Raw genomic sequence first — 13700 nt, forward strand, 5'->3', positions numbered from 1 at the left:
GTTGTCTTTTTCCCAAGTTCTTGTTCCAAAGAGTTCATTTTGTGTGCTATGGGGGGTTTTTTTTTTTTTTTTTTGAGAATAACAAGTAACTTTAACAAAGGAGGTAGAGCACGGATGTGGCTCACAAAGTGCTTGGCAGCCTCCTGAGGTGAAAGGGCTGTGACAGAGGAGAGTTTTGAGCAGAAATATGTGTGTGTCCAGTTTTTAACTTCAAACTGGCTCTTGTTCCAAAAAGCTCGTTTTGTGTTTGTGCCTGACGTGCTGTGGAGGGTCTTTTTTTTTTTTTTGAGAATAGCAAGTAGCACTAACGAAGGGGATAGAGCATGGACGCGGCTCACAAAGTGCTTGGCAGCCTCCTGGGGTGAAAGGGGTGTGACAGAGCAGAGTTTTGAGCAGAAATACGTGTGTGTCCAGTTTTTAACTTCAAACTGGCATTATTGCTTGTGGGTGTTTGAATTATCTCCTCTATTTTTGCTCTTTTTTTCTTTCTTTTTTTTTTTTAATTAACGCGTTCTGGGGTTTGTTGTGGTTTGAGAAAACCCTTAAGAATTTATTGTCATTTAGACAATTATTCTATCACCCGGTGATCCCTCCCCACCCGGGAAAAGGAATAGGGGAAAACAAGGAAACGTTGAGTGTTGAAATATGAACAGATTTATAAGGATGAGACTAAATAATTAACAACAATAATAAAGAACTAGTATTCACAGAATCACAGAATATTCATGATTGGAAGGGACCTTTGAGATCATTGAGTCCAACCAATTATCACAATTAATCCTGATAGTAACATAAAATACACCAGGACCATCCCCAGCCTATTCCATCACAGGAAGCTGTGTGCTCCCAGCAGGGACAGCCAATGTGGGACACCACAAGTGCTGTGGCTTTGGGAGGAAGGGAAGGGCTCAGGGGTCTGGCACTGGGGCAAGAAGCTCTCAGGATCCCAGCCATCAAGGGAGAGAGAGAAACTTTTCAGCAAACTTTCTAATTTATATTGAATGTGATGTCCATGGTATGAAATAATGCAGCTGTCAGCTTGGGTCAAGTGTCCGGGTCTTGATCCTCATCCCTGCACCTGGAGAGCTTGAAAACACTGAGACCTTGAATCCTACACCCGGGTCTCGATCCTCATCCCTGCACCTGGAGAGCTCAAAAACACTGAGACCTTGAATCCTACACATCATAGCTGGCTATAAAGTAAATATATTCAGGGTTTGTTGTGGTTTGAGAAAACCCTTAAGAATTTATTGTCATTTAGACAATTATTCTATCACCCGGTGATCCCTCCCCACCCGGGAAAAGGAATAGGGGAAAACAAGGAAACGTTGAGTGTTGAAATATGAACAGATTTATAAGGATGAGACTAAATAATTAACAACAATAATAAAGAACTAGTATTCACAGAATCACAGAATATTCATGATTGGAAGGGACCTTTGAGATCATTGAGTCCAACCAATTATCACAATTAATCCTGATAGTAACATAAAATACACCAGGACCATCCCCAGCCTATTCCATCACAGGAAGCTGTGTGCTCCCAGCAGGGACAGCCAATGTGGGACACCACAAGTGCTGTGGCTTTGGGAGGAAGGGAAGGGCTCAGGGGTCTGGCACTGGGGCAAGAAGCTCTCAGGATCCCAGCCATCAAGGGAGAGAGAGAAACTTTTCAGCAAACTTTCTAATTTATATTGAATGTGATGTCCGTGGTATGAAATAATGCAGCTGTCAGCTTGGGTCAAGTGCCCGGGTCTCGATCCTCATCCCTGCACCTGGAGAGCTCAAAAACACTGAGACCTTGAATCCTACACATCATAGCTGGCTATAAAGTAAATATATTCAGAATTGGGTCACTAGAGTCTTCTAAAAGTGCAGTTTTCCCCAGCGTTAGAAGTTAGTCCTGTGTCACTCAAACCAGGACAGGTTTCTAATTGTTTGCCCCAGAACCTGCCTAAAAAATAATTGAATTAAATTGTGTGTTAGAGAGGAAAAAAGCACTGATCTTGCTGATGTTGATTACCTGAAAAGTGATTTGGAACCCATTCTGACCTCAGTCTCACCTGGGAGGTTGAAATATGAGAGTGGTTGAATGGTGAGTTTGGTTTGAGCTGGAGTTCAAAGAATTATGGAATGGTTTGGGTTGGAATGGACCTTAAAGATCACCCAGTTCCATCCCCCTGCCCTGGGCAGGGACACCTCCCACTAGAGCAGGTTGCTCAAAGCCCCCTCCAACCTTGCCTTGAACCCCTCCAGAGATGGGGCAGCCACAGCTTCTCTGGCCAACCTGTTCCAGGGTCTCACCACCCTCACAGCAAAGAAGTTCTTCCTAATGTCTCATCTCCATCTCCCCTCTTTCAGTGTCAAACCCTTCCCCCTCCTCTATTCAGAATTGGGTCACTAGAGTCTTCTAAAAGTGCAGTTTTCCCCAGCGTTAGAAGTTAGTCCTGTGTCACTCAAACCAGGACAGGTTTCTAATTGTTTGCCCCAGAACCTGCCTAAAAAATAATTGAATTAAATTGTGTGTTAGAGAGGAAAAAAGCACTGATCTTGCTGATGTTGATTACCTGAAAAGTGATTTCATTCTCTGTTGTGATGTGTGATGACCTCACAGGACCCATTCTCACCTCCGTCTCACCTGGGAGCGTTGCTGCTGCTCCAGGTTGAAACGTGAGAGTGGTTGAACGGTGAGTTTGGTTTGAGCTGGAGTTCAAAGAATTATGGAATGGTTTGGGTTGGAATGGACCTTAAAGATCACCCAGTTCCATCCCCCTGCCCTGGGCAGGGACACCTCCCACTAGAGCAGGTTGCTCAAAGCCCCCTCCAACCTTGCCTTGAACCCCTCCAGAGATGGGGCAGCCACAGCTTCTCTGGCCAACCTGTTCCAGGGTCTCACCACCCTCACAGCAAAGAAGTTCTTCCTAATGTCTCATCTCCATCTCCCCTCTTTCAGTGTCAAACCCTTCCCCCTCCTCCTATGGCTCCCCTCCTTGATCAAGAGTCCCTCCCCATCTCTCCTGGAGCCCCTTGAGGGACTGGAAGGGGCTCGAAGGTCTCCCCGGAGCCTTCTCTTCTCCAGGCTGAACCCCTCCAACTCTCTCAGCTTGTCCTCCCAGCAGAGGAGCTCCAGCACTTGGATCATCTCCATGTCCTCCTTTGGCCCAGCTCCAACATTGTTTTCTTGATCTTGCGCTAACTGGTGCCGTGCTGATGCTCCTGTGTTCAGAGTGTCATAGCTTTAGACAGCTACAGGGCTGCCTGCTACTCACGAGGTGCCATTTTTCGTTTCTGCCACATCATTTAAATCCTTCTGATGGATATTTTGACATTTATTCGGATTCTTGGATAAATTTTGATTTCAGTAAGAAAAGTCTGTTGAGCGGTAGAAGCCATGGGAGTCATCTGTCATCCACCAGCCCTACCGGAGTTCAGTCCCAGTAAGATGAAGCAGCTTTTAGATTTTAATTTCTCCATGTTATGGGTATGGTTTGGTGGATGGCACAGCTTCAGATGTATCCTTTAGTGCCATTTGTCCCCGTGCTGCCACCCCGGCTGTCACCGAGCCTGCCTGTAGACTTTCCAAGATGCTTTAGTTGATTTTTGCCCTGAAGACGTTTATTCACATAAGTGTTTGAATATATTTATTAAATGTTTCAGCCGGTCTTTAACGGAGACGTCCTTTTGTTGTTGCTGGGTGTTATCTGTAAATTAAGAAATGTTGATTAATGAACGTACTTAAAACAAGCGTAGTACCTCGTGTCTTTCTCTTCCTTGTCGCTTAGCAACAGAATTTCTCCCTGTGCCATCCCTGTTACTTCAGGAGCTCTGTATCCACAGCATCCTCTCTAATTCCTCTCCTTTTTTTCTTTCTGGAAGCCTTGTGAAAAGATTTGAGTAACTTCATCAACCCCTTGGCAGATGTAATAAAGCAAAATTGGATATCCAACAATCATTCACTTTGTCCCTGTAAACTTTGCCCAATTCCTCTGAAATCTTTTAAGCTTGTTAATGTTTATAATGAAAATTCCTCTCTCGTGAAGAGTATAGGGAAGGAAAACAGCTGGGTTAGAAATTTTGGGATTTTAGCTCCTTGAAACACACGTGGGGGATTTGTAGAGCTATGATACCTTCTCGTTTATGGATAATCTTAATTGCACTCTGATTCCTAACCAACATGCAGCTTACACCATGGTCTCTGTTTCTAAGTAAATCAAATGTGTGGAGTGTTGTGTTTATGTATAGGGAACCCCTCAAGGAAATATAAGTATCCACTGTTTCCCCCCAAAATCTGAGTGTTGGTGGTTTTCTGTTTATTCAGAATCACAGAATCTTCTAGGTTGGAAGGGACCTTAAAGATCATCTTGTCCAACCGTCAACCTAACTATATCCACTGTTTCCCCCCAAAATCTGAATGTTGCTGGTTTTCTGGTTTATTCCTTGGTTGCTCAAAGTGGTGGGAGTTCTCTGAAGGCAAAGGGGTTCATATGCTATTTCTATCCAGTACTAAGTGTTGGTTTTAATAGTTTAAATCTTGAATTAAGCCTTTTCCGATCTATTCCAGTGCGAGAAACAAGCCTTCTGGAAATGAAAGATGATACGGAACTGGATCCAGAGGAGAACAGCGCTGTCTTCATGGGCATCCTCATCAAAGGGCTGGCCAAGCTGAAGAAGATCCCTGAGACGGTGAAAGCCATCCAGGATCGCTTAGAACAAGAGCTCAAGCAGATCGTGAAGCGATCTACGACCCAGGTGGCAGACAATGGTTACCAGAGAGGGGAGAACCTGTCTCAGGAAAATCAGCCCAGGTAAGGATATTTCAACCACTGAACCTTGATTGCTGCCAAAAAAAATGTCTGGAGAAGGGTGTCGTATCTCTTAATTTCAATTGGAAGGAATCACAATAACATTTTTGCAGTAGCAGAGATCTGAAATCTCTGCAGCAGAGATTTTGCAGTAGCAAAGATCTAAAATTCTTAGGGGAAACAGTTTTAAATTGGAAGAAAAAAGATTCAGATTAGATCTCAGGAAGAACAGGGGGATTGGAACTCAATGATCTTTGAGGTCCCTTCCAACCCAAACCGTTCTATGATTCTATGATTCTATGAAATGGTAAAATTTTTTTGAAAAACCTGTGTCTCACTGGTGTGTCTTGAGCACCCAAAAGGCTTGGGAATTGAAGAAATGTGTTCAGAAAGGGGAGGCATTTTGCTGCTCTTATAAAGATGTGGGAAAGGGAGATGCTCCCTTTTGTGCTTGGCTCTAGAAGACAATGTTTTGACTAAACAGATGTTTGAAATGCTGTTTTGAGGGTGGAATTGTAGAATCATAGAATGGTTTAGGTTGGAAGGGACTTTAAAGATCATTCAGTTCCAACCCCCTGCCCTGGGCAGGGACACCTCCCACCAGACCAGGTTGCTCCAAGCCCCCTCCAACCTGGCCTTGAACCCCTCCAGGGATGGGGCAGCCACAGCTTCTCTGGGCAACCTGGGCCAGGCTCTCACCACTCTCACAGCAAAGAATTTCTTCCTGAGATCTCATCTAAATCTCCTCTCTTTGAGTTTAAAACCATTCTCCCTCATCCTATGGCTCCCCTTCCTGATCAAGAGTCCCTCCCCATCCCTCCTGTAGCCCCATTTAGGGACTGGAAGGCTTCTGGAAGCACATTATTTAACTAGTAAAGGGTGCATAATGTTAAGCACTTGGTTTTTATTTTATTTTTAACCCGACCTTTCTTTTTAAGCATCTTGACACCAGATTGGCCTGTAATGCTGTCTCAGATTGCTGGGCTGTGTGGTGTTTCTGGGAGCACATTATTTAATTAGCAAGGGGTTCATAATGTTAAGCACTTGGTTTTTATTTTATTTTTAACCCGACCTTTCTTTTTAAGCATCTTGACACCAGATTGGCCTGTAATGCTGTCTCAGGTTGCTGGGCTGTGTGGTGTAAAGAAAACCTGGTGCCAAAACAAATACTATTTTCTTGTGTTGCACTGAATCACGGCTTCACACCAAAGAGCTTCCCAAGTTCCTCTCTAATATGACTTGAGAAGTTTCAGCTCAGTTATTTATTTGTAGCAGAGTCCAATTAAGCTGATGCAGGTGCAAATCTTTGAAATCATATATGGAACTAATTATATCAGTAAATAAATGGCCACGTTTCTAATTGGCTTGCAGCCCCATTTGCATTAAAGCCAACCGAGAACTATGTGTCTGCTGTTCTTCAGGATTCACTAGAGCTGTTCTTTGGAAAATAGGACTCCGTAAGGACTGGCTCTCACTTCTAGCTGAAATGCTAATTTGTGATACTGCACGTTTTAATGATCACTGTCCAAATGGGAATTAATGGCAGAAAAGAAAAATTAAAACAAAAATTCGTGTCTTCATTATATGTGACATTTGTAGCGGAAAATCACTCCCAAGAAAAACTTTAACTTGATAAAGACTTCTTTTTTTTTTTTTTTAATTCCTGTAATTATCATTGCTGTGGAAACAATTATATTTTGAAGAAATGATAGAATTCCAGTATTGATAACTTGGTGAAATTATGACAAGCTTTTTGGGTGGGTCAGAAAGCAGAATTTTAGTTTCTGATGCAGAGATGGAGCTTAACATACACTCGATCCTTGTTTTATTAATCAGTCTTGAGAGATTCATTGGCTACTAATTGTCCATTAAAATCGATAAATTTGATCAGATCATATTTTAATGACATCAACCTGCCCAGAGGTTTGGGTAAGGTACAAAGAAGTGTTATGGATTTTGGCAGGTATTTAACAGTAGTTTGTGAGCCTTTAAGAATCTCATGTTCTATAGCTATGGAATGTGTCATGAATTCTTGGTGAATAAGGAGATAATTAGAACTGATTCTAAACCTAAATCACGTGGGAAGTTTACATCAAGCAGGTGAATTCATTTATAGTGAAAAGAATAAATTATAGTATGGAAAGGTATGCCGCCCCTTAAATTAGCTACAGTTTTAAATCAAAACTAAGTGACTTCCCTGCTGTCAAGAAAAAAATAAATCTGAACAACAAGGTCCTCCTATTTCAAGAGAGCTCCGTAAGACTCCAAATTTGAGCACGATGCAGCGCCTGAAACTGCTTAACTATTCATTAGGCTGTCAGCCCTGGTGTTGGCTTGACCTTAGGATTCGGTGAGTAAAATGTTTTTCAGTTCACCTTAAAACCAGTCACACTTGGATGCCTCTTCGTCTCAGTCACCGAGCTCCGTGTCTCTATTCAGCTTCACCGCTGTGCGGTGGCTCTCAATGGTTGGCTCTTATTTTTATTTTTTTTTTCATAGAATAGAATCATAGAATCATTGAGGTTGGAAGAGACCCTTGGGATCATCGAGTCCAACCATCTCCCCTACTCTACAAAGTCCTCCCCTACACCATATCCCTCAGTACCCCATCTAAACGTCCCTTAAACACATCCAGGGATGGTGACTCCACCAGCCTCCCTGGGCAGACCACTCTTTCTGTGAAAAATTCCTTCCTAATGTTCAATCTAACCCTACCCTGTTGGAGCTTGAAGCCGTTCCCTCTCGTTCTATTGTTAATTACCTGTGAGAAGAGACCAGCCCCAGCCTCTCTACAGTGTCCTTTCAAGTAGTTGTAGAGAGTGATGAGGTCTCCCCTCAGCCTCCTCTTCCTCATACTGAACAGCCCCAGCTCCTTCAGTCGCTCTTCATATGATTTGTCTTCCAGGCCCTTCACTAGTTTCGTTGCCCTCCTCTGCACTCGCTCCAGCACCTCGAGATCTCTCTTGTATTGAGGTGCCCAAAACTGGACACAATACTCGAGGTGTGGCCTCACCAGTGCTGAGTACAGGGGGACAATCACCTCCCTACTTCTGCTGGTCACACTATTTCTAATACAAGCCAGATGAAAAGGGTGGCGTTTCCCTGCACTTGAGGATGGAGCTGATAATCTGCTTGTGGAGGGTCTGGTGTAATTCTTTTTGGGACCTAATATAAAAATTACGTTGAGCCCTTTTATTGTACGAAAGAGAAATAACTTTTAGAGCCTGGCCAGAAAAGTTGTACATCTGTACAGTCACTGGGTCTGAAGAGATCAGACACTGACCTTGCATTTGGCTTAGTTTTGATTTGATAATTTCATAATTTGATTGCCTTTTGCCTCCTTGCATCCCTGGAGGTATCTAAAAGACACATAGGTGTGGTGCTGAGAGACGTGATTTAGTGGTGGTTTTAGCAGTGCTGGGTTAACGGTTGGACTTGATGATCTTAAAGGTCTTCTCCAACCGAAACAATTCTGTGATTCTACAGGCTTTTCCATATTGACTTGTGCCACCACTTTTTACATTTGTACATAGAACAATTATGAATTGCCCCCAAATTTTTAACATCAAGTAATGGTGTCCTTTACACCTCTGTGGGTGCTCTCCTCATAGATCTACAGGCAGTGGGCTCTTGGATTAGCTCTTCAGAGCTTCATGAGGTCTATTTTCTCATGTAGAAGACCCATAGCTCCTCTAAGCTTGCATCAGGCATCTTCATAAGCATGTCCATGAGAGCGAGCAGTGATGACAAAGTGGATAATGTGTGGCCCATTCGGTCATGGGCGTGTTGTCCTTTGATGTGAGCACTTGGTCTATTTGAGTAGAGAGTTGGTGTGGAATTAGAAGGGCTCATGCACTGAAGATGACACTAGCTTGGCTAAGGACCTTCAGATAATGTTCTTTCACCAGTAGGGTTACAGAAACCAGACTTACATGGACCCATAATACAACTGATCTTTAGGTTTCCTAAAAATGCAACATGGATGCAGTCACGTAGCATAAGGGACTTAGGAACATCTTTGGCTGACAGATACTTTGCTTTGAATAGAAACCCTCTTTACTAATGAGGGTTTATATTTCATGAGGGTCTTTACTTACCCTCATGAAATGAGAATGATACGAAGATAGTAAAACCCCATAAATGGCAGTAATAGGTTCCTAGTTGTTCCCTGTCACTGGTGGAAGATAATTTTGAAAACTGTTTGAGTCTCACCTAGTCACAGCTGCCCTTTTTTCAAAGTCTAGGTAAGCTCTAAAATTTTTAGATATCTTTGTTTGGAACAAGTTGATGAAAAAGGACTAAAATAAACAATTGCTGTTGTCTTATCCTTAATGAGAGGCTTATTAGAGCATGCTTAATATCTGCATGTTTAGAAATATATATCTTGGGTTGTGGAGGACAAGGTATCGTATAGAAGAGGCCATGTTGCTTTAGCTTGAAGTACTGCTAGATCTTAACGGACCTGTGGCTCTCTTCTGAATTATGGAAGGCCGTTGAATTCAGAATAATAATAATAATCTGGACATATGCCTACTTGAGGGCCACATTTATGGGCCAAGATTTTGGTAGGGATGCATTGCCATGGCTTTCCTTCTCATTGAATCATAGAACGGTTCGTGTTGGAAGGAACCTTAAAGATCATCCAGTTCCAACCCCCTGCCCTGGGCAGGGACACCTCCCACCAGACCAGGTTGCTCCAAGCCCCCTCCAACCTGGCCTTGAACCCCTCCAGGGATGGGACAAGGGATGAAAATCACCCAAGAAGAGGAAGTGTATTGAGAATTTTGCTACTAAATCCTATTGAGTGGATTCAATGCGCTTTTCCGTATTTGTCCATAACACGCTTCTGGCTTTTTTTCCCTCATCTCGAGGCTTTAAAATAAATGCAAAAAATATATACACACTAACACTCTGAGCAGACAAAGGACGTTATTGCTACTAAAATGCATGAATTGTCATTAGGGCCCTCAATCAGGTGCCAGCAGTCACTCTGCATCACTTCATTCTCCGTCATTGCCTGGAGAAGAGGAGGCGCTTCTGGGTGTGTGTCACCATCTCTCCACATATTTACCATATTTCTCCAGGAAGGGGTTATGAGATTGCTTTGACAAATTGCCTAAACCAGTCTCCTGTCATTCCCGGTACGTGTTGTGTGTAGGTCACCCAGTTCTGCAACCCCGAATGCATAAAATCTAGGCCATATTATTTTATGCTGTTTTGTCTTGTTGGCTGCCTGACACCGACTGTGTCTGTGTCTCTTCCTGGGTCACCTTGTTTCAAAACTGACCTGACAGATTTAGAAGACTTTTAGAGAAAAGAAAAATTAAGATAAGTGGTGCTGACTAATTCAAAAAGAGGGAGATGTGGAAATAGGATGTGGTTGAGAATGGAAAATGTGATGGGGAGGTACTTAGCACCACCGAAGAAGGTGGATGGGAGAGATGTCACGTCTGTCGGTCTATCACATGAGAATGGGAAGACGTTGGGATTTAAAACCAAATAATTCTGTTCGGTGTGATACTATTTTAGTAATGGCTCCATAAAGGAGTTGTTAATGTGAGGTCAGGCTCACCTAGGGATAATAAAACTGAACTTGTCAGAATACCCAGTTAGTTCAGTTTTACGAAATTGTACTTTCCTGGGGCACCAAGGAGGTGTACGGGTAATTAAATTTTCATTAGTAATGGGGTGTTAGCAGAAGTTGGGCTGGCACTGACAGATTTTCTCAGTGGCATATAATTAATTTGCTCCCATAACGTTCTCTTTTTTGTGATTTCAACCCAGGCTGTTTGTATGTTCCCCTGAAATGACATTCCTCCTCTCTCCAAATCGTTTTACAGCTGGTTCTCCTCCTATTTTTGCCTGGCTCTTGGCCGACGAGCCACTTGCCCTGGCTGCCCCTCTGTCTCTTGCTGGGAGAAGTTCTATATGTCTCTTGGGGGCTGTCAAAGCACTAGTTTCCTCTCCCGTGTCCTAGCGTGGGTTGGAGAAAATACTCACTTAACAGTGATGGAGGGTGGTTTTGAGGCAGCTTCACCTCAACGTTGTCCTGGCTCCTTAATTGGTAGCACTGGTGCTTGGCTGACAGGAGGTAGGGAAGGAGGACCTTTATGAAGCTTTATGCAAATCCTAAATGGAAGAGAATGGCTTTTCTTCCACTTCGTCTTTTTATGCCCTACCAGGATCTTAAGTTCGTAAAGACCTGTGAAAAAGCAGTGTTTTCTCTTAGTACCAACAACGCTTTTCTTGAGGCATTTATTCCTGTCCTTAAATGGGAAGAAAATTGATATATGCACCAGTTTCTTTTGGATTGCTTAAATATGTCTTAATTCTATAGTCACTAAAGGTATGGCAATAATAATCATAGAATCATAGAATCATAGAATTGCCCAGGACAGAAGGGACCTCCAAAGGTCATCTAGTCCGACCCCCCGCAGTCAGCAGGGACACCCCCAACTAGACCAGGTTGCCCAGGGCCTCGTCGAGCCTTCCCTTGAATATCTCCAGGGAAGGGGCCTCAACCACCTCCCTGGGCAACCTGTTCCAGTGCTCCACCACCCTCACAGTGAAGAACCCTCTCCTCATCTCCAGTCTAAATCTGTTCCCCTCCAGCTTGAAGCCATTGCCCCTCGTCCTGTCACTGCAGGCCTTTCTAAACAGGCTCTCCCCAGCCTTCCTGTAGGCTCCCTTCAGGTACTGGAAGGCTGCTATTAGGTCTCCCCGGAGCCTCCTCTTCTCCAGGCTGAACAACCCCAGCTCCCTCAGCCTGTCCTCGTAGCAGAGGTGCTCCATCCCCCTGATCATCCTTGTGGCCCTCCTCTGGACCCTCTCCATCAGGTCCATGTCCTTCTTATATTGAGGGCTCCAGACCTGCACACAATACTCCAGGTGAGGTCTCACCAGAGCAGCTACAACTCCCTGAAAGGAGGGGCTAGCAAGGTCAAAGTTGGTCTCTTCTCCCAAGTAAGCCATGATAGGACAAGAGGAAACAGCCTCAAGTTGCACCAGGGGAGGTTTAGGATGGATATTGGGAAACATTTCTTCACTGGAGGGGTTGTCAAGCCTTGGAAGAGGCTGCCCAGGGAAGTGGTGGAGTCACCATCCCTGGAGGGATTTAAAAGCTGGGCAGACGTGGTGCTGAGGGACATGGGTTAGTGGTGGGTTTTTGTCAGTGTTGGGTTGATGGTTGGACTTGATGATCTGAAAGGTCCTTTCCAACCCAGACAATTCTATGATTCCACAACTCATAAACACATCTTTATTTTTAATATGACATGTATTTAACTAACGCAGGAGACTGAAGTGTGGTGGTGAAGGAAATTCTGCTGTAGCTCTTCTGTCCTGCTCTGGGGACGACAACTTCTGCTGGGGAGGCACAGGAAGCGTGTGGGAACTCCTAAGCTGCTGCAGTGACATGTGATGGAGCCTGTCTGTCAGAGCTAGAAGTGCCAAACATATGGATTTGGGAAGTGTGATCCTCACATTTTGTTGGGGTTACGCGTGTACTTGAATTGCTCATTAAACGGCAGTGAACTCCACCACAATTTTTCTTTTCTCAAATAATGAAAAAACCGTGTTGAGTCATTGCCTTATCACAAAATATTTAGGACTTTGCAAAGGTATGTTAATTACAATAATTGGGCAGTAAGGAAGCCGTAGGAGCAGGTGAAGTGTAGTGATTTAGATGAGGTTACGCTGTAGCATCTTCCATAGAGTAAGTGAAACCTTGAAGTTGATGAGGTTCGGTTTCTGATCTTTTGTGTTGTTTAAAACCTGCCATAATGCTAATTTCATAATTTAAAATGAATATCCTGTGTTCTGTTTGCATGGTTAGGTCAACTTTTATTAACTTGAGACGCTTATTTTCTTCTGATGGGAAGAGCAGGTTGTCTCTCTCCCTCTCTGGAGCTCTATCTGAGAACTTAAATTGGTCTCTAATATCATGGGACCAAAGTGTAGTTACTGGGTAGTTACTGATGGTTTTGTCTTTCCTGTAGCCCCAAAGAGAACACGTTATAATTAAGCAACTCTTGAGATAGAGGAGGGAGTGAGAAGGAAGATCCTCAGAAGGATTTAGGTACCCAACCTGAGCTGGTGACAGCTGACGTTGGTCACCTGAAGCCTCTAGAGAGGGTTTGAAGCTGGGTGACCTCCCGCCTTGCACGCAGCATCTGTCACAAAACAGGGGCTGTGACATCATGGTTCTTCTGGGCCCCTGAGTTCAAGGAGGACAGGGAACTGCTGAGAGTCCAGCGGAGGCTACACAGGTGATGAGGGGACTGGAGCGTCTCTCTGATGGGGAAGGGCTGAGAGACCTGGGGCTGTTTAGTCTGGAGAAGACTGAGAGGGGATCTCATCAATGCTGAGCAATATCTAAAGGGTGGGTGGCAAGAAAATGGGGTCAAACTTTTCTCAGTGGTGCCAAGCGACAGGAGAAGAGGAAATGGGCACAAACTTGAACGCAGGAAATTCCATCTCAACACGAGGAAGAACTTTCCTGTGAGACTGTGTTCAGTTTTGGGCCCCTCACTACAGGAAAGACATTGAAGTGCTGGAGCATGTCCAGAGGAGAGCCACCAAGCTGGTGAGGGGTCTGGAGAACAAGTCCTATGAGGAGAGGCTGAGGGAACTAGGCGTGATTAGTTTGGAAAGAGGAGGCTGAGGGGAGACCTCATTGCCCTCTACAACTACCTGAAAGGAGGTTGTAGAGAGGCAGGTGTTGGCCTCTTCTCCCAAAGGACAAACGACAAGACCAGAGGAAATGGTCTGAAGTTGGGGCAAGGGAGATTTAGATTAGATATTAGAAAGAATTACTTTACTGAGAGAGTGGTCAGGCACTGGAACAGCCTGTCCAGGGAGGGGGTGGAGTCACCATCCCTGGAGGTATTTAAGAAACGT

General features: G+C 44.2%; 1 protein-coding gene across 1 annotated transcript in view; it reads left to right on the top strand.

Moving 5' to 3' along the window:
• The window catches only part of LOC106896143 (exocyst complex component 4-like), a gene marked incomplete at its 3' end in the record, with an annotated part of 163483 nt that overhangs the window by 81295 nt on the left and 68488 nt on the right, over positions 1-13700 (top strand). Inside the window, exon 6 of the mRNA XM_014955883.1 lies at positions 4562-4805. Within this exon, the coding sequence (XP_014811369.1) occupies positions 4562-4805 (244 nt within the window). The remainder of the gene's footprint in view (positions 1-4561; positions 4806-13700) is intronic.

This window comes from Calidris pugnax, unplaced genomic scaffold (assembly GCF_001431845.1).
Source record: "Calidris pugnax isolate Ruff unplaced genomic scaffold, ASM143184v1 scaffold235, whole genome shotgun sequence".
In the NCBI taxonomy this organism is placed as follows: Eukaryota; Metazoa; Chordata; class Aves; order Charadriiformes; family Scolopacidae; genus Calidris; species Calidris pugnax.